This window comes from Salvia miltiorrhiza, chromosome 6 (assembly GCF_028751815.1).
Source record: "Salvia miltiorrhiza cultivar Shanhuang (shh) chromosome 6, IMPLAD_Smil_shh, whole genome shotgun sequence".
NCBI lineage: Eukaryota > Viridiplantae > Streptophyta > Magnoliopsida > Lamiales > Lamiaceae > Salvia > Salvia miltiorrhiza.
In genome coordinates this window covers 12,400,517-12,422,212 of record NC_080392.1, presented here as the reverse complement: position 1 = coordinate 12,422,212, position 21,696 = coordinate 12,400,517, and the positions used below count along the sequence as shown (strand labels likewise).

Below are 21,696 nucleotides of genomic sequence, written 5' to 3'. Positions count from 1 at the left end.
ATATATCTATCTGCTCATATATTATATAATAACAAAAATAAATCATATCCTATTGGATTGTATAACCATTTCATTATAATTTTTCTCAACTCTCATTAATTTCTATTTTTTTTCAAATCTCTAATCAATCTCCATCTCTAATCAAACTCTATTAATTAAAAAAATTCATATAAACATTTATATATAGATTCATATGATAAATATAATTTATGTTTGCTATCACAATTAATAACAACTAAGATTTCATATTTAATTTTTTTAATTCTTATTTAATTTTTTTCATCTTATCATGAATTTAAATTTATTTTATGATAAAAATTAAGATTTTGTAACTAATAAATTTAATTTTTAGATATAAGCTTGATTAGTCGTGATTTATCTACACGTAGCTTATTGGTTTGTAGATTTATGTTAATATTATATTTTATTATGTAATATTGATTTAAATTTACCATATCATATTCACAAATTAATACTCCCTCAGTCCCGCTATTCATGACACGTTGCTTTTGGGCACGGAGATTAAGGAGAAGAAAATTAGGGAATAAAGGTGTATGGTCCACATGATTATAATTGTGTTTAGGGATTGTTTATTATTTCTAATTTATCAATATATAAAAATATTTATTTCTTAATTCATTAAATAAATTTAGAATCTGTAATTAATTAATTATTTCTTACCATTAACACTAATTTCACAAAAAAAAAAGTTTCTAAAGTAAAATAGGCAGAAAGATTGCATTTTTTTTTTCTTCTTAATTTTGTTAACTTCATCAACAGAAACTATTGCTGTATGAATCAGATTTAGAAAATCGAGATGATTGAAGTAGTTTTGGGAATTAGGAAGAACATGAACTGGGGTGAGCATTTGTAGAGATTAGGCATTTTTCCCAATTTGTGAATTGGGAATTTTTTCGTAGAAAGGAACAGATAAAGATTTCTCCAACAAGATTAGAGCCAATTTCACAAAATAGATCCAATTAACAAAAATGAATGAATTCTCAAAGATCAACAAATATTCACAATTCATGAAATTCACGAAATCATCAAAAATCAAGAATAAGATTCCAAAAATTGTATGAAATCAAGAATAAGATTCCACAAAAAATCATGAAATCAAGAATAAGAATGATTCAAAACAAGAACAAAATCAACAAAAATCAACGATTGAACCGCTCAAATCTCGCCGCACTAGTGCTAGGGTTTCACTCGGTGGCGAAGGAGGAGGCGGCGGCGTCACACTCAGTCCACCACCGGGCCGCTGATATGGTTTCCTCTGAGGGGGTGGAGGCGCGACGATGAAGCCGCTCAGATCTAGCGCCAACCGATGCTAGGATTTCACTCGGAGGCAAAGGAGGCGGCGGCGGATGGAGCAGGCACAGAGGTGTGGAGGCGGTGGAGGGTGGTGGCGGCACTAGGATTTAGGAGGTGGTGGTGAAGGGATGAAGAAGAGGGTAGAGAGGGCAGGAAAAGGCGGCGGAGGAGGGTGGGTGGACGCGGAGTCGCCGCACCGTCGCCGTGGAGGAGGAGAGGCGGCGAGGGTGTAGCAGCTGAGAGAGAGTGAGAGTGAGAGTAATCGGGGGAGAGAGAGAGAGAGTTAAGAGTGAGAGTGTTTTGTTTTTAATTAAAGTATATTTTATTAGGTATTTAATTAGTGCTTTAATTAAGATTAACTATCCCTTATTATTTCCTAAAATAGAAACGAGCCAATATTAATGGGACAACCCGAAATGGAATACGTGCCATGAATAGCGGGACGAAGGGAGTACATATTATATTTATATATAGATGATTAGATGTATATATGTATTTACTCTACTTAAATAATTAACTATTTATATAGATTCATCAATTGTTTCTGAGATCTGTCTAATTGTAACTCATTAGTTCCAACAAAATTAGACAGGATAGTGTAAATAAGAGTATTAACAACATCTGATTCTTCTCTATTAGAGATACGATCAGTAGTACTGGCACTAAGAATTTTATTCTTAGCTTCTTTTGAGATATAAAAATCCCACCAGCCTTGTAATTATCCGGTAAAACTAGTGATAGCTTGAGCAATTTGCCTATCACTATTACCTTTGATTTTGGTTGCTGATGAATAAATAAGCATTTGTTTAACAATGGTTTTAATCTGATATTCAGATTTTCCATCAATATTCCACTCAGTGATGGCTTCACCACTGAATTGAGCAAAGTCTCTATTGTCTTCAATCTGAAGATCAATAGGTGTATTTTTTGTATAAAAAAGTTTAACATTAAAGACTTTAATAATTTTATTAACTTGAAATTCTTCATCAGAAAAATTTTCTTCTTTAGTAATAACAGAAACATGATTAGAATTGCTTTCAATTCTTTTAGTAACATTGATTTTTTGTAGTCGTGTAATTAAACCATCTAAAAAATTATTATCCTTTTAAGAACTTAATAAAAAAAATTCTTTTTTAAGATTTGGAGGAGGCTTAATCATAAGCGTATCAATATTCTTTTCCTTTTTAGGACAAAACATTTCTTCTATCCTATTGGTTTGATTACTAAGATAATGTAAAGCAAGATTAGTAAAATTATTTTGTTGTATAATATTATCGAAATCTCCTTTCCCAGATTCGGTTTTAATAGGAGTAGCAAAATTTCTTTTTCTCCTGTTTTAAGAATAAGAGTAGAAAATGGAGGATGAATTTCCTCAACTACCTCACCTGTTTCATGGGCATAAATTTTATATTTATTCTCTAAGACAAATAAAAAGATTTTATTATTGAAATCTGGGAATTCTTTTTCTCTTTGAGGAAAATATAGATTTTTAAGCCAAGAGAAAAAATCTAATTTAGAATTATAAACTGTACTTCATTCATCATATCTCTTTGTGTAAAGAGATTTTTGTCCTTATGAAAGAGAACAAAGAAACCATTTTCTTTTTTCACTATTTTTAGTCTTATTAAGACTTTTTTCAATTCTTTTAGAAAAAGAAAGATTATTGTTAATCATGAAAAATTGAAAACATTACTGCTATAACCCATATCGAATAGAGTAGGAGATCAAGGATTTCTCTTAAAATTTCTACTTTATGGGATTTCAACCTTGTATTCAGGTCAAGATATTTGTTCTGGAGTTTTATTAATTCCAGAAATACTGACTCTTTCAAAATCGGATAAAGGAATAGAAGAAGTAGAAGCTCTAGATGCAACTTGGGGTTCTTCATCTAATTTAAGACGAAACCTTCTAGACTTAAACTTGATTTCAACATCACCATCAACATATTGAATGATGCTTTCAAGTTCTCTATTTTCTTCTTTAACGGGTGGAGTTATATTTTCAAGTTTTCAGACTTCTGGAAGAGTCACTTGATTCCATTTTATGGTTTTTGGTACTGCTAAATTTCCTTTGGCAGTATCAGTAATAAAAAGAGTTGTTTCTCCATTTCTAGATCTCATTTGATCAGTATGAATATTAAATCTAGAGATAGTAGTGTTCATTGCTTTATAACAAATTCTATAAACAAGAACAATATTTTCAGTTTGAGATTTCATTTTAAAACCTTCAGTCTTTATATTTAAAGTAAGAGTATCCATAATGATTGGATCAGATAAAGACACAGGAAAAATTGGAAAACAACTAAAATATATTGGACCATCACAAAGTGAGGATTCAACGATTCCTAATAAAGAATCTTCAAATTCTAGATGCCTTTGGTCTCTGACCATAATTAAGGCAATGACATTTAGTCCTTCTCTAGTTAATGGTTTCAATCCAATTTGAACCATTCATAGATGTAAAAAATTTATAATTTTGAGATTTATGATCTTCAATTAGATCTTTAGAAAGAAGTTTGAAAAAGTTAAGTGCCCCAAATTACCAAAAAGTAAGACTGTGTAATTTGTAGAGTAATGTTAGAATGAATGTTATCAACAAAATGTTAATAACATTTAAACAAACATGCAGTGGAAATGAGTAACACACAGAAATACTTTTTTCACGGATTATATAACTATAATCTGCGAGTGCCTCAAGGCTAAATTTACTATGATACAAAATACAGATTTGGATCTCTTGGTTATCTATCTTTACAGATTGACTGCCGAAGATAAATCAACCTATCTACTCACTACACTAGAATGTTGACTCAACACAGAAACCAAAACAACCGAATAATAAAAGTTAATCGGACAAAACAAAACAACCTGCTACGCTCCAATGTCCTTGAACTTCGATTTTTGCCCTTGACCTCCCGTCAATACAAAGTGAGATTTTACAGATTGTCTGCCTAAGCCCCCTTCGTCAAAGTAATCCTTGAAGAATCGGTGTCATGTTTGCAGCAGAAAAATGGCGAGACGGTTATGAGTGAATGTTAGGTCGCTAAAATTGCACTTCCAAAACGTAAGAATGAATAAGGCTTCTTGCTGCTTTTAATGACTTTCATGTCGTGGTTAGTTTCCTCCACTTTTTACTTCCAGAAGCTTCCTATAACCGCCGCAATCCACCTCTGAAAATTGCCAGTCGACCAATTTGGAATGTTAGTTGAAAAGATCATGGAACTTGGAAAATAGGAACAAACTGCTCATTATTTTGGACCATGATTAACCACCTTTCCACTTATTAAAAATGTGGTCAACTACCATAAAACCTTTATTGCACAATCAAAGAATAATAAAACGTGAAAGGAAGATAAAGATTAAATATATACAATTACCAAATGGAGAGTGAAAGTATAAAGTCAAGACAGATTCCGAAATGTTGGCTGGTTCCCAAAAATGTTGACAATAGAAATGTTATCAACATTCAATCCAACATTGTTGGAGTCAACATTGACTCTAACAATATATATATATATATATATATATATATAGATAATTTTTATTTATTAATTTTAAATGACTAATTATAAATGTATTTTACGTGTATATATATATATATATATGTGTGTGTGTGTGTGTGTGTGTGCACGCGCACGTGTGTGTGTGTATAATTTTATTTGGAAAATTGTTCTTTCAACATCTTTTCTCATAAATACAAGAGTATATAAATTTGAAACCATTCATACTTATTATAAATATGGGAAAGTTGAGAATCATCATAAATGAAATCCTATTAATTAACTTAAATATTGAATTTGTTTCATATCTAATTTATTCTAAGTCCAAATAAATCTTGAATTCCTTCAAATTTCATCAAATATTTTAAAATTAATCTAATATTGTTCTTTGAAAAAATTGGGATAGTACAGTGCACACTTAAAAACACATCAAGTTCTCAAGTTAACTAAGAACATGAGATTACAAGTATTTTACTATTAATCTCAAAATATAATTTAATAAATTATATTAGCAAGCATAATTTATTATATTATTTTTATTCCAGTTAACTAAAGATAGAATTATCTTGACCCCACCAATGAGATGGTTGATACAATTAATGATTACGACATGTCTCTAATGTTGGAAACTTAATAAAATATCATATTCCTACTTTTGATAATACCAAAACTCTCTTGTCCCTTCTAAAATAGACTATAACTTTTTCGAACTCAAATGTTAGAGTTCATACTTTTGTTGTCTGAAGACTGAAGACTAAAGATCACAACTGAGGAAAGTTGGAAAAGACAAGTCAAAATGCAACAATTTTGACTGAATGAGAGCTTCACTGAACCATCAGTGAAGATTAATGCCTTGATGCAGAGCAAAAGAATCAGCGGACTGATACTCCTGATAAGTATCAGTTAACATTCTTCATCGGATTGATACCCTAAAGATAACATTAAATGCTTTTGTAGCCGTATTAAATGTAGAGAATATTGGAGATCGTCCTTTCTCTGCAGAGAGTTCCTATTTGATGCAACATGTCTCAGAGGCACCTGCGGACTCAGCCAGATTCAAATTTACTCTCACAACGCCAGAAAACTTGAAGATCATCTCTCCAACGGATCTATTCAAGACTTCGCATATAAATAGAGCTCGGGGAACAACTGCAATCTTCACCGATTCAAATGCACAAGTTGAAACTCTGCCAAAACACAATTGTTAGGTCCCAGAAGGTCTAGAATAGGTGTATAAGGGGGGAAATACACCTATAGGCTATTTTTCAAAATACAAAACAGAACAACCTTTTGAAGTTAACTAAAAGAGAAGCCTTCAGTTAAACAAAGATTGAAGACTGATACTGAAGATGACTTCAGTAAAGAGATACCAGTTAAGCACGAGACTTTAACTGATATTCACGTAGAGCTTCAGTCTTGATTTAGAAACAGAGGAGTGTTATGAATCTAACGGATTATCCGAAGATTTATCAGTTAGACTAATAACACTTGCAGCGGAAAACTTTTACTTTGAAATAGCCTTTGTGAGTTAACACGTTGTCAGATTAAGGTTTCACTTTGCGATTAATCAGTTTCAGTTAAGAACAGGTTTGAGCACAGATAAGAAAGTAAGAACTGAAAGCGATAAAATATAAAGGATTTTTACTTAGTTTGGAACAAGTTCCTACGTCCACGGTCAGTTGATCACACTAACAAACACTCTGGACTTGTGCTTAGTGGTGCACAGCAAACCTTACAACTGAAAATCAAATTTTCAGTACCAACACATGGATTTCTTGCTCACTCTTAGCACGCTAAGACACAACAATGCCTTTGCTAGCGCTGGCTAAGATCTCTTGGAGTCAGAACACTAGTTTGAACTCCGCTCTACTCAAACACTCTTTTCGCTCAGTTGAAATGAGGTTCGAAATACCAACTAGATCACAGAGAACAGGCTCTCTGTAATCGAAACTTAGGCTTTGGATATACAGTGTATTTGCCTAAAGATCTAAGAGAATATAGGTAATCAGTAGTCTGATTTTGGCTTTGTGTATTCTCTTCTTCGATTCAAACTTTGACGGCTTTGAATGGCTGAGTTGCAATATCGGCAGTGCTTCAACTTGTGCTTTTGAATCGGTGAAGATTGAAGTGATCCTCGAGCTCTATTTATAGGAGAGGTCTTGAATAGATCCGTTGGCGGAGATGGTCTTCAAGAATTCATCCATTGTGAGAGTAATTTGAATTTGGGATGAGGTTTCAATCTTCGAGGTTCCTTATTTGGCGAGAAACGGCGTCTCAGGTACAGGAGGTAAGGCGCCTTTGAAAAGTAATCACCAAAAAGAGATGCTCTACAGAGAAAGGACGATCATCTGTATCTCTGTATTTAATGCGGGTGTACTTGGAGTGCAAAGCTTCCTTTAAACTTCTGGAGATTCAGTCCGAGGAAGAATGTCAACTAATACTTGACTTTAGTATCAGTTCGCTAAATCCATGTAGCCAGCATTGATGAATCAGTTATGACTGATTCTACAGTTGAGAAAGTCGTTCAGTCAAACATCCGTATTTGACTTTGCCTTTAAATTGCAAACATCAGTTGAGTTCTTCAGTCTTCAGAACACAAAACAAACGAGAAAGAGAACTCTAAGAGTTGAGTTCGAAAGGTTCCAATCTATTACAAAGAAAACCTAAGGATTTTGGTATCATCAAAATTAGGGTTAGGATATTCCATTACCATTAAGGTCCTAACAAGACTTTGTCAATTTGAAAAGAATGGGAAGTCTTGCGAGGGAGATAGTGAAAACAAAAAGAGATATTGTGTATCCATTGGTGTATAAGCTTATTAAACTTTCACCTGTTTTGCATGTGGAAAGAGCTTTTTCTGCCATGAAGATTGTCAAAAGTCGGCTTCGAAATCGAATGGGTGATCGTTGGATGAATGATTGTTTAGTTACTTATATTGAGAAAGAAATTTTTGAGACAATTGACAATGAGCTGATAGTACGTTGCTTTCAGAATATGAGTAATCGTAGGGAATTATTGTAAAAATATTTTATTATATAATTTTTGTAGAGGTTATTTTATTTATTTTTATTTTTTTATCATGTTTTGACCCCCTATCCTTAGGGGCTTGGCTCCGCCCCTGATCTGATCGCTCGGGCGGCTAGATGATCTAGCTACCCATCAGTTAGATGAACTCTTGATTGATAGCTATCAAATCGGTCAAATGTGTAAAACTTTCACAAAAACCCAAGCAAAATCATCAACATAAGAGGTATTTAAAGAATAGAGCATATGAATCTTGTATTTATAAAAAAGGGCATTTTTCATATATAACTTAAGGAATATAGCATTTTAATTCTCACTCTATAAAAAATGGGAGGGTGTACTTTGTAAAAAACAAATTATACATTACAAATGATACTTTATCGGATAGACTGAAATGAATCGAATCGGCCGTACATACAAGAGATTGCATATAAATTACTGAACTTTCGACAAATTATCATTTTGCACACGAACTTTATAATCTTTATTAAAATTATTCAGCTAATATTTTTTTCTCATTTTGCATATTCGCTCATTTTTATCGTGGTGACATGGCATAAACATACTTATTTAATATAATATGCTTGCATGACATAAATATGATCGTGTAAAAAAACAGAATTGATGTCGTATTGTATAGTTGGATGAAAACGACATTGTTTCAGACCCAAAATTTGGCGAGAAAATGGGCAATTATATAAAATGAAAAAAATAAATAATTCGAATAAATATTTTAAAATTTATGTGTAAAATGAAAATATATTGAAACTTTAATAATTCATATGCAATTACCCTTATATTTAAGAATTAAGATAACCTCAACTCCCCAAAAAAAAAAAAAAATCATGTCCCTTTCTCCACTAAACAAATAAACAAGAATTAAGATGAACCTCCAAGCACTATGAATCTATGATGGATCTTCTCTATATTTTCCGCAATCGTATGATATTAATACATCACATTTTCCATGAAAAAAAGGGAAAAAAAGAAGACTGACATATCAAATCATTCGACTACCGAAAATTTAACGTACAAACTAGTTGTACACATTTATAAAGCTTCTAAAACTCTTCATTAAATAATCTCAAACTCAAATAGGAGCAGAACTTTTGTTCTAAATTTCGAAGAAATGGTTAATGAATCTCTCGTGGAATATACACATCCATCCGCTCTCAACTTAATAAATAAATTTCAAAAAAAAAAAAAAACACACTAAATAAAAATAAAGGTTTTAAAAGAAAAGAAAAACTAAAAATAAAAATACAAATCCCTCTCTCTCTCTCGTTTTATTTTATGGAGTATAATTATATTCAAAGACTTGAATCTCTTTTCACTCTCACTTGGTCTCTCTGTGTCCTCGTCGCCAATTCTCACTCGTCTCTCCAAAATTCGCTTGTCATCTCCTTCTCGTCATACTCATTTTCTCCGCATTCGTATCTGTCCTTCTCTACTCCGCAAATCAAGTGCCTTCAATCAGGTAACCATCGATTTGTCCAACGAATCGGATCATGCCAGCTCCTTTTAATTATTCTGTTTTGCAACGTGATCAGTGGAAAAATGTCAAGTTCTCGCTCTTTTTCGATTGATAAAAAATGTGTGCTTGTTTAATTGTTAGATTTGCTAAATGAGCTCTCCATTCGGTGTTACTTTTGCTTCGTGAGTTTTGCTTTTGATTATGCTTCGCGTTAGATCTGCTGGTTGAATCAGTAAAATTGTCCATTTTTGGTTACTTTTATAGCTTCTACTATGAGATTTATGTGGAAGCTGAGAAATATAGTCGCACATTTATGAAGAAGCTATTAGGGTTTATGGTATGACAGAAATTTAGCGATGATGGTTTTTTAAGAAATGTGATTTTTGTTCGTATTCTTTTAAGTTTTTATAGATTATGTTTGCATTTTGGCTTGTTTTCTGTTTTGATGTTGATTTTTAGGTTTTTTTTGTTGTTGCACTAGCATGTGGTATTCGGTATTCCGCCAGTGATTAATGACGTTATTGTTCGTTTTGGAGTTTAGTTGGGTTTTAATTCTTGCCAATATATGTACGGTACCATTCACTTTCTGATTCAATATTTACACAGTGACCTTTTTTCCCCTTAGGAAACACTTCTAGAAATTTAAACTTATAGGACTCTCCTGTACTTATTTAATTTTCTCATGTAATCTTGAATGGAACATTTCCAAGGTGATTTTTTCCTTACTTTTCATTTCTGGAGCCCTCCTTAGGAATGGCCACGCAAACTGAGAGTCCTCCTCCAGCTCCGAGTGCTCAAGTGATTGGAAATGCTTTTGTTGAGCAGTATTACCATATTCTCCATCATTCCCCTGAGCTGGTTCACCGATTTTACCAAGATACAAGTATGTTGAGTCGACCGGATCTTAATGGTCTCATGACAACTGTGACAACCATGAAAGTGAGTCAAGTTTTCTTTCATTTTCATTACTTGTGATTGTTGCAGTTTACTTTACTGGAATTTCTTTACCGACCAGATGGCCTGCTGTGTGTATTCATCATAGAATAAATTTTCCGCTATCTTTTCAAGTATGAGTAACTAAATCTATGTTGTCATTGCACTAAGGTTACTTATTTTGTGGCTGAGTTGTTTATAATCTATGTCTAATTTGTCTATCTCACCATTAAGTAATTATAAACCTTATATATACTGTTGCATAATGATAAACCTTATATATAATGTTGCATAATGATAAACCTTATATATACAATCATATCTAATTTCTGCCATCTCATATGCAGCTTCTAATATTGTTTTTCATAATGATAAACTTTATAAATAGATAAGTATCTCCATAGACCTCAGATATTGGTAAGCAACAAATGGCTAAAACTAACATTTTCAACTTGATAAAGGTTGATGAACGAAGTGCTCTTTGAGCCTCTTCTGCTACTTTCTAGTCAACAATGTATTCGTTCCTACTTCTTATTCATTTTCTTTCATTTACTTTCTTGCAAGTTGCAAATAACAATACATGATATAGAGTTTTCCTTCTTGCAAATAACAGCAATATGTTATAGGCTTTAGCAATAGCATAGTGTATTCCAGTTGTATGATAAAGGAGTAGAACTAGTAGACTAGGACTGGGACAATGGTTAGGAGTAAATACTTATCCTCTTTTTTATTTGTTTGAAAATTAAGTATGCAAGAAAATTTTGTTATTGCCTATTTGTCATGATTTGAAGTTTTAACATATAACAATAGTATGAACTTGTGGTACTGGCATTAAGATAAGCCACTGCATCTCTGTCTTTATCGCATTTAAGAAAACTTCATTATTCAAGCATTATTGGCTATGCTAAATTTGCATTAGTAGGTATTGTTTCTAAAGGTTCACCATAACAATAGCGACACCATCACAACATTAATTGTATTAAACAAGTATAAGATAATAAATTAGCTGTTTAGGTTAATTCAGTTTCTTCATTTTTATGGGCTGTGACCTCCTTATCTTTTTCTTTTTCAATTAAAAGACAGAAAAATATTAGAAAAATAGAGAATCAGAAAATCTAAAAAAGATTAAATAAAAATAAATAGATTTCATAATTAAATTCGTTCTTGTTGAACTAGATTTTTCAGAACTTTCCAACAATATATGATAAGACTATATAAAAAATTCATAGACAAATTAACTTATGAACAATTAGTTGATATGAGTACGATCATAAGTGTTCATTTGTTTTTCAAATGGTGTTAGTCAATGGTTTGATCTTTTAAATGTAGTTCATTTTGCAATAAGCTTATTTTGGGAGCTTTCTAATACTCCCTCCGTCCCATAACAAGTGTCTTGATTCTTTTCGGCACGGGAATATATGCGAGTGTGTTTAGTGTATAAAGTATGTTGGCCCACATGATTAAAGCTATATTAATCCCATTTTCCTTTCCCCTTAATTGCTACTGTTACATTAATTAATTTTATTAAAATTATACAATTAATATTTGGAACTTCAGCAATCAACAGCTGAAGTGTAGCCTTGAGATTAGATATACACCCCATCAGTTTCTCCAACCTTCTTATCTCCATTTTCACTTCCCTTTTTCGGGCAGCTAGTTTTCTCCTTATCAATGGCGCCTTTGGTTCAATTTGGGGATAAGGAATTGGAAAATGAAAGAAAAAAAATGAAATCTTCTCTAAATTTAATCACCAATTCTTTGAATTCGGACCGCAGTTCATCGAATTCGAGCGAGATGTCCTGGAGTAGTCTGCCAAAAAATTTGTGGAGAAATTTGATGGAATTACGAGGGGATCTGCTGGTGCATGAAGAGAATGAATCCGATGATGTCGGTGACCAAGTGGAAAATGGTGGAGTAGTCGAGCGAGTCGGCGGCAGCATCGATGTTTGTGTACTCCATTTCCGAGCTTCCTTCGCCTTCTCCATTGCGACGGAAAATTAAATTGCTGAATTGATGTCAAATTGAACGGAGAAGAAGGGCCTTTGGGTTTTGTTTATGCTATTTTTCGAAGTTCATCAGGGCGGGTGCAATCGGCCGGCTAGGGTCAGCAGAAGAGGGGCGGGTGAGAGGGGGGTGGAGCGTGCACACCGGCGCGGCGGCAAGCACAGGACCGGTGAAATTGAGAGAGAGATAACAAGAACAGATAGAGAGAGAACGAGGGTAGAGAGAGAGAGGCACAGCTGAGGCGGAGCGACACCTCACGCCGGTGGAGGCGGCGGTGGCGAGGAGGAGAGTGAGGTTGAGTGGTGGAGGCATGGCGGGGTTGAATAATTGAAGAAGAGCAGTGCAGAGAATGGTTTTTGGTTTAGTGTAAATGGGCTCTTAATTATGCTTGATTTCAAGCCCTAATTATTTCCATTTTAGGAAACAATACACTTGTTATGGGACAACCCAAAAAGGAAATGAAGACACTTGTTATGGGACGGAGGGAGTAATAAATATTACTCCTTCCGTCTTGTATAAAAAGCCATAATTTTCCATTTTGGGATGTCCACAAAAAATAGTCTTATTCCATTTATAGACACTACCCCACAACAATTACACACTATTCTCAATATATCATCTTATTTACCTATTCTACCACATATGGTCCACCACTTTAATTTAACCTAAACCCTATTATCCACTAAGGTGGGTTACTTTTATCCACTTTTCTACTACCCCTAAGGTCGATCCCTATCTCCAACTCACAATACACTCAACTATTAAAACCCATGCCACTCCTCTTACAGGATGGAGGGAGTATAAGCCTATTCGTATGAGAAAATTTTGATCATATATAGTTGGATATTATGAAGAACTTTACATGGAATATCACTTTATAAATAGTTGTAATATCTATGCAGAGTTTAGCTTAGTTCATAATACAATGTGCTATACATTGATGAACATCATAAAAGAAACTGAAATTTACACTTATTTTAATTGGTTCAGTGGTATGTTTTTGCTTTTTTCTGAAGGATGATCACAAACATTTTCATCTATTAGAGTAAGAAATATTTCACTTCTACAACTACGTTACACAAAAACTTGCCTGGCTTATTTTATTTATTTATTATTTGCTACCCTTTATGATATCTACATATCTGAGTTTGTGTCCTCTTACTCCTGTCTCTCTTTTGGATACACCACAGCTGTTCAACTGATTCTCGCGGTATCCAAATAATATCCTATATTATATGATACCAATTTTAGGATTTTCCGTGCATCATATAAGTGAAAAAGGCTTGGGAAACATGTTATATTTTGATCAGAAGAAAAATATTAAAAGACAACAGAAATGCTGAGATCGATTATTTGCATGGAAAAACTATTTCCAGTAATAAAAGACTTCGCTTAGTCAAAGAATAGTGAGAGGTTGAAAGTTTTCCACATCTTGTACTTTTCAAAGATGCAAGTAATGTGCTCCACAAGTATTTTTTAAGGTTTTCCCCTTGACTTTCTGCACTGCAACTAATACAAGAAACATATTCAGTTTCCTAGTATTTTAGGCTAACCTTCATGTACTTTATTTTCACCTGCCTGAATTGCTATGACTCAAGCCCCTTCTTTTGATCAACCAAGTTTAGCTCTAGATAACCTCATTAGTTATTCCGTTATTCACAAGTTTAGCTTCTGATTGTCATGGGAGGTTTAATGGAGTTAACGCTAGTCTCATTTTCTACCAGAGCATAAATGACGAGATATGTAACTTGGACTATAAGAACTACAAGGCAGAGATCAAAACTGCTGATGCTCAGAATTCTTTTAAGGAGGGTGTCATAGTCCTTGTGACTGGGTGCTTGACTGGAAAGGACAACATGAGAAGGAAATTCACGCAGACATTTTTCCTTGCTCCTCAAGACAAGGGGTACTATGTTTTAAATGATGTTTTCAGATACGTGGAGGAGAGCAAATCAGATGTTGTCTCGGAGGTGGCTACTGTAGCTGATGACACCCCATCAAGTACTTTGACACAAGATCCAGGTCAGCATTTCTCATTCTAAAATCTCTGAGCAAAGTTGAATTCCCAGGATGGCTTTCTTATCTTCGCCAATTTGTTTTCAGAACCTGCGCAGGTGATTGATCCCCCCAAAGCAGAAAATATAACTCATGCTGAGGAAACTAAAACTTTTGAGGAGAAAGAGAATGACCAAGTGATTGCCGAGAGAGTAGCTAGTCACCCTAGAGACATTGTGGTGGAAGCTGAATCTTGTTCAAATGAAAATCATGCATCAGTAGCAGAAGAACCAATTACTTCTGCATCTCAAGAGGATGCTCCAAAAAAGTCATATGCTTCAATAGTTAGTTCACAAACAAAGAAGGGACCTGCCAAAGTTTATGTTCCTACTACAACAAGAGTAGCATCTACAAAGACTGAGCAACAATCAATTATTCCTGCTGTTGAAGAGGCTTCAGTTTCTGAAGCATCAGATAACCGTGCAACTGTTAATGCCCCAGAAAGTGATGATGCTCAGGATGAAGGTATTTTATCATTTTTGTTTCTATTTTGCAACATTCAAATGTAAGAGCAAACATAATGAGTAATCTGGGATTAGGAAAACTTGAAGGAAGCAAATACCTCCATGATGTGAAGCCAACAGTTGAATATCTGCCGATTCTTATACTTATGCCCTTATTTAGCAAATCACATTAGTTTTGTATGTGTTTGTTCTTACAGTTGAAGGTCATTCTATATATATACGGAATTTGCCTCTAGATGTGACTGTTGCTCAGCTTGAAGCCGAATTTGCAAAATTTGGACCTATTAAGCAGAATGGGGTCCAAGTCCGCAGTAAAGAGGTTAGCCATACTGTAGGTTTTTACTGCATTGTTTTTCTTTTAAGCTAATAGTAATAGTGATGTTAGTATCGTCTGTTATTGCATATCTTGCATTTCGGTGTTTCTTACCCTTAGGAGTCCATTTTGCATCCATTGGACAGTTTGTATAATGCTTTACTTTCTATCTTTGCAGCTACAAGGATTCTGTTTTGGCTTTGTTGAGTTTCAAGAATTCAGCTCCATGCAAAGTGCAATCAAGGTCTGCGCTCTATATATTCTAGACTTTCTAGTTAACAGGTCACCAAAGTTTGTTTTTCTGTTCTTGAGAATGCTTTTGGTCTTCTGGAATCCAGTCTCCTTGAAGTTCTTATGTTGAAATTTAAGTCATTCAAGCAAGTTACCTTAGTTGGATATTGAAGATCTTAAATTTGAAATATACATTCCATTCGGTTTAAAATTTTATACCTTTGCTATGATAAGGAGGGTCAATAATGGTTTCCCATTGTGTGTGTGTTGGCCAAGCGGTAAGGGGTTAAGGCCCAAGGCCAAAGGTCTTGGGTTCGAGTCCTTTGTGGCGCGGTCTTTAAATTTCTTTATTTAATACTGTTAGCTTAGCAAAAATAAATAAGAAATAAAAAAAATAATGGTTTCCCATTTCGGCTCCATGGTGTCTCTAACCTCCAACCTAATGATTGAAGGGAAGCATCTTACTAATTGAGCTGCACTTCGTTCTTAGGAAACTAGAGAAATTTATGTGCTGCAATCTGTTTACTGTTTTAAGTTTTTGTCCCAATTATTCATCTTTCCCAAACCTTCAGAATGTTATTTTGGTTCTGGACCACAAAGGCACCATTAGATTCTTTCTGCTATCTTTTCCTTGCTATTGCAGTATATGCCTTTCTAAATCTCACGGCCTTGAGATTTGAGGCTTTGAACCATCTTATTCCACAAGAATTTTGTGATTCAAGACCTAGCAAAGCAGCTGTTTCTATCAATCATTTTTCCGTCAACTCTCGATCTTATCACCATGATTTTTAGCTTCTGAACTATTTTTGCTTTGAGCTGTGGAGCAGATATCAGGACTATTGAAACTTCTCAATCTTGTCAGATTCTTGTTATTTTGATGTTGTTGCTGACATGATTGATTAGTGATTTCCAAAGATTGTCAATGTTATATCCTATATTAGAATAATTTTAATTACCATTAGTTGATGGTGCTTTAATCAGGAGTTGCACACAGCTTACATATGAATTGAAAACAATGAGATGTTTTTCCCTCTAGAAATGAGTACAATGGATGGGCATGCATTAAGTTCAATAGTCACTAAGGTTTCTCGTTGATGCACGATGTTGTCTACTTTTGTCTTTTCTCTCACATTATACATGCATTGTATTTAACCGTTTTACCGTAATCTTTAATCATTGTACCCAATTGATCTGCTAATTTTGTCCAAGCTATTCATTGTTTCAATTGGTGATCCTTCTAAGAATAAGAGAGGCTGAAGTATATGCATTCTATAGTTGTTACCTCTGAATGCTTTGAATGCACGCTTGTATATGGATTGGAAATTTGATGCTCAACTTTTGTTTGGCTCTCCAATCCATGAGCTATGCTATTGTCATATATTAGTTCTAGTGTGTTTTATTGTTCTGGGAATTAATTATAATACGAACTTGTAGATGATCTTCAATTTCATAGTCTATGTTTAATTCAACGATTTGCATCAGGCTTCTCCTATAACTATCGGGGACCATCAAGCTACCGTGGAGATAAAGAGAACTACGACTCGAGGTGAGCCAGATCCATTAACTTATTCTTTCAGTTCTATGCTTGTGATACTTAATAAACTGATCCTGGCTTTTGTCTTGCAGTTGGCAGCGGGAGGGGCCGTTTTAGTTCGTCAAGGGGAGGCTTTCGTAATGAGAACTTTAGAGGTCGTGGCAACTTCAGTGGTGGTCGGACCTATGTGAGGAGTGATAGCATCAGGGGTCGAGGAAGTTTCAGTGGTGGGAGGGGCGGAGAAGGCTACCATCAACAGGGAAGAGGACGAGGCAGCCGTCGTAGCGGTCCAAATCAGAATGTGAATGTAGCTTCAACGTGAATTGGAATGTGAGATGTATGGGTGGCAATTTTGACAGTTTCCGTTGCCTGAAACATCAGATATTGGTAGTCATTTGACTCAATTTATATTAATCATAGTCAATTTTCTTCTTTGATTTGGCTGACTTCTAGTGTAGTGCCTCTGCCTCCCGCCCACTCAATTCTTTCTAACTCATTTCTTTGTAGCAACGAATTCTGAATTATGTTGCTACTCATTTGACTCATATATTTTGACACAAGCAATATTGACATTGATGAAGTCTCAATATCAATAGAGTATCCCAATGAAAAACAAGTGTCACACTTCCTCTGTCCCATTGATAATGGCTCGTTTTTGCTTTTTGTTCGTCTCATTGATAATGACATATTTCAAAAAAGAAAATCACCTTCTCTTACGAAAAGTTGTGGATTCCATTATTTTCTATTACTTTTATCTTTTAATCTCTCTTCTTCTTAATAATCGTGTCGAACAGTTATGAGTCATTATCAATGAGACTTAAGGAGTATTATCAACGTAAGAGGATTGTTTTGACTCTAATAATCCCAGAATATTTTTTTTGAAGATATTTAAGCAGTGAAATTCAACCTAACCAAAAAAAAAAAAAAAAAACAGAAGGTCCAGAGCAAAATACCTTGTGTGATATTTATGTTGTAGAAGTGTATAAAAACATAATCAACTGAATTTAAATATAGCAGGGCTGATAAAGAGGCCCATTTAGAAGGATGGGCACATTCTCCCTCTTCGCCCCAACATATAGAAATTGACAAAGAGCATAGAAATTCAATTTGTTTCCCTCTCTCCTTGTGATGGATCGCAGACAGACAACACCGTCGAGTGTTGACGGTCCAGTGCGGTTCGGTTCAATTTTAGTTTTCAATTCTCACCCTTCTTGTCTTTTCGGTCCATCCAAAATGTATAATTTTTTAATTAAAAATATTATTTATATGTATTAAAAATATCATTTATAATGTATCATTTATTTTTATAGAAAATATTATTTATATGTAATAAAAGTGTCATTTATTGTTAATAAAAGTATCATGTACGAAGGTTAAAAAAAAAATTGGGCAAAAAAAATGGCACGAATGCGGATTTGGACAGAGCTGGACCCGTTCGAACGATGAGGACTAGGGATGGCAATGGGCCGGATCTGGACTGGATCCTACTTGGTCCAGATCCAGATTCACATTTTCTTACTTAGGTCCGGATCCGGTCCAAATCCGTTGGATCTAAAAAAATAAGATCCAGGTCCAGAACCATAAGATCCACGAGGTCTTGTGCCGAGACCCAAATCCATCTTTTTTTTCTTTTTAAAACATTTATAAATTTTAAATAAACTCAAATTAAAATCGAATTTGATCTAGACTTTCAACAATTATTAAAAATAAATAACTAAATCATAATCTATATAAAAAAAATTACTATAATAATTCATAATAAATAAGAATATAATAATCAAGTACTCCCTCCGTCCACCAAAAAAACTCTCATTTGGGGTTCGGCACGGAGACTAAGAAAGCTGAAAAAGATGGTGTAAAGGTGGTGTAAAAGACTAAAAGGGTAGTGTTTATGTATTATGATTACTTTTACTAATCTTTCACTAGCTATTTGATAATAATAATAATAATAATAATAATAATAATAATAATAATAATAATAATAATAACAATAATAATAATAATAATAATAATAATAATAATAATAACAATAATAATAATAATAATAAGAATAATAAGAATAATAATAATAATAATAATAATAATAATAATAACAACAATAACAATAATAATAATAATAATAATAACAAGAATAATACTCCCTCCGTCCACCAATTAAAGCCCCATTTGAGGGTGAGCACGGAGACTAAGAAAACTGAAAAATGTGTTGTGGGTGAAATAAAAGGGTAATGGTTAAGAGATTAGATTATTTTTACTAATCTTTGATTAGAAGATTTCTTTTATTTTCTTATTCTTATTTGTTCTTGTTCTTTATTTTATCAATCTTTCCTTCTTAATTTTTCGTTCATTTTTTTGAGTCAAATTTTTTCCTTGTATGTTTCGAATAAACAATTGTATGAGTTCCCTAAAAAAAATTGTATGAGTGCAAATTTGTATTGTTTGAACAGAAGTGAAGCTAAATGGATATTCTTGCAAGTCAATTAAAGTGACGGCGCAGGACTTCTTCTTCAGTGGTTTAGGCAAGGATGGCGCCATCAACAACTTCGCCGGCTCGGTTGTGAGTTGTGACCGACGCCAATGTTCAAAAAATCCCCCACCATGAACATAACAGAAAATCAGATGAAGGCATCATTGGCCATCCCACCGAAAAAATGAAAACGACATCACCTGACGGGAAGAATGCATTCAGTGATTCCAAGCCTTACACTCTCGTCCGGCGACGTCGCTGGTTCTCGCCGCCTTTGGCGCAACGAGGCCGGTGCCTCTTCTTCCTCCTCCTCTCCTTCCCTATTTCTTCCCCAAAATAAAATCCCCAATTTCTAGGGTTTTTGGTGAAATTTTGAGCCCTAGCTCTGCTCCAAGAAGTCAACCGCCGCCTCGGCTCCTTCTCCGGCGAGGTTAGAACCTCGCCTCTGACGCCACTTCCCCCCGTCCGTCACTCCTCTGAACTTGTCACCCTAGATTACTCCCTTCGTAACCGAGCCCTAGCTCCTCCGTCAAAGCCGCCGCCGCCGCCACGAACTTCAAATTTCCGGTGAGGCCGCGCCTCGCCTTCGACACTCTCGTTCCTCTCTGATTTCCCTCATCAAGAATCGGACTCTAGATCTCCTTTCTCTTGCTGATTTGCCTTCGCCCTCTGTTCCTTCTCCTAAAATCCTCGAGGAAACCACGAAATAAAAGCTTCAAAATCCTCTTTCGTTGAATTTGGAGAATAATGGCCGAAAATTAATACTCCAATTCAACTTAAAAATCCTCTTCCAAATATGTTACTAATAATGGTCGAAAATTCAACTTAAATTAGGAGAATAATTAGTTCTTTAATTAAGTGAGCTAAAAAATGGGATGAGATAATTAATGGCAAAGGGTAGTAATTTCAAGTAAAGAGGGAGGGTAAAAGGGTATAAAAAGCACAATAGGGCTTTAATTGGTGGACAAAAATTTAAGGGCAAGTAGGACTATAATTGGTGGACGGAGGGAGTAATAATAATAATAATAATAATAATAATAATAATAATAATAATAATAATAATAATAATAATAATAATAACAATAATAATAATAATAATAATAATAATAATAATAATAATAATAATAATAATAATAATAATAAGGATAATAATAATAATAATAATGATGAGGAGTAATATGTGTAGAGTAGAGAAATGATATAAATCAGAGGAATCATCCTCGCCAGAAGAATCATACTGGTCAAAAGAATCATTCTTACCAGAGGGATTTCATCCATCAGAGACAACTCATCCACCAGAGGAATGGCTTTTGCCAGAGAAGTCATCATCGTCAGAGAAGTCCTCCACACCAGAGAAGTCCCCCACATCAGAGAAGTCCCCCACATCAGAGAAGTCCTCCACGCCAGAGAAGTCCTCCACGTCAGAGAAGTCCTCCACGTCAGAGAAGTCCTCCACATCAGAGAAGTCCTCCACGCCAGAGAGATCACCTCCATCAGAGGGATCGTCAGAAACGCGGAAGACTTCCCGCGTAAAGATGAAATTCTGGATATGCCCTTCGACCACGCCAAATGCATGCGCTTACACCAATTTTACCATTTTACCCTTCCATGTACTCTATAAATAGACCTCAGCTCATGTATTACAATTACGCTATCATTTGTTTTTGAATACAACAGTTATATTTTGCTCTTGTGCTCAATTCTCCGATCGTCACTTTACTCTTTCCGATCAAATTTACTAGGTATAGTCCACACTTTACATCTTATAGTTTAGGTGTTGGTTCTTAATTCACCAACTGGCGCCGTCTGTGGGAAGGCTACTGGGTTAGGACGTGAGATTATGGTCGCCGGCGTACGCAGATCTGCAATTCCAATCGGATTTGCGGGCGTCGGCACCGATGGAGCCAATAATTCGGACACCCAACTGTTTTTGATCGGTTAATTGTGTTTTCTAGGTTAATATGTTGCTAATCCTCTATGATCTGCGTTGATTTATGTTTTGGGTGCATGGGGAAAGGTGGTGACGGGCATAAATCATGAATCAGGGGAAATTTACATCTGTTTACTGTTTGTTCGGGTTGGTTGTCCGTGGATAAGGGGTTTCCTTGTAAAATTGACGTTTTCATCACCGATCTAATGTTTTGCATGAGGAAATTGTAGTTTGATGCTCTGTTTTGATTATGTCGGTCGTTTTCTTACGGATCCCCGATATCTTGGGTTTATGCTGTTTGCGTATGGGTGTTTTACATGTCAACGTGATAATTGCGGAGTATCTTCGTATTTTCTACGATAATCTTAGAATTATACTAGTGGTTTGTCGGATACTATCCTGTTTTTGGTAGGCGTGAGGTTTTTATTGTTAATTCATGGTTTTGCACCGATAG

The 21,696-nt window shown here is 34.6% G+C and overlaps 1 protein-coding gene across 3 annotated transcripts; it reads left to right on the top strand.

The window, feature by feature from the left end:
* Positions 1-8,934: 8,934 nt before the first annotated feature.
* Positions 8,935-17,282, top strand: LOC130988727 (nuclear transport factor 2-like). Of its 3 annotated transcripts, none has more exons than XM_057912660.1 (8): positions 8,935-9,314; positions 10,063-10,250; positions 13,973-14,270; positions 14,352-14,768; positions 14,965-15,086; positions 15,259-15,324; positions 16,794-16,857; positions 16,938-17,282. In XM_057912660.1, the coding sequence occupies exons 1-8, from the start codon at positions 9,131-9,133 to the stop codon at positions 17,165-17,167; spliced, it is 1,569 nt and encodes a 522-aa protein (XP_057768643.1). In that variant the 5' UTR covers positions 8,935-9,130; the 3' UTR covers positions 17,168-17,282. The 3 variants fall into 3 exon arrangements, with proteins under 3 accessions (XP_057768643.1, XP_057768644.1, XP_057768645.1); XM_057912661.1 differs by having other exon boundaries at positions 9,140-9,314; positions 10,053-10,250; XM_057912662.1 differs by having other exon boundaries at positions 9,256-9,396.
* The last annotated feature ends 4,414 nt before the right edge of the window (positions 17,283-21,696 follow it).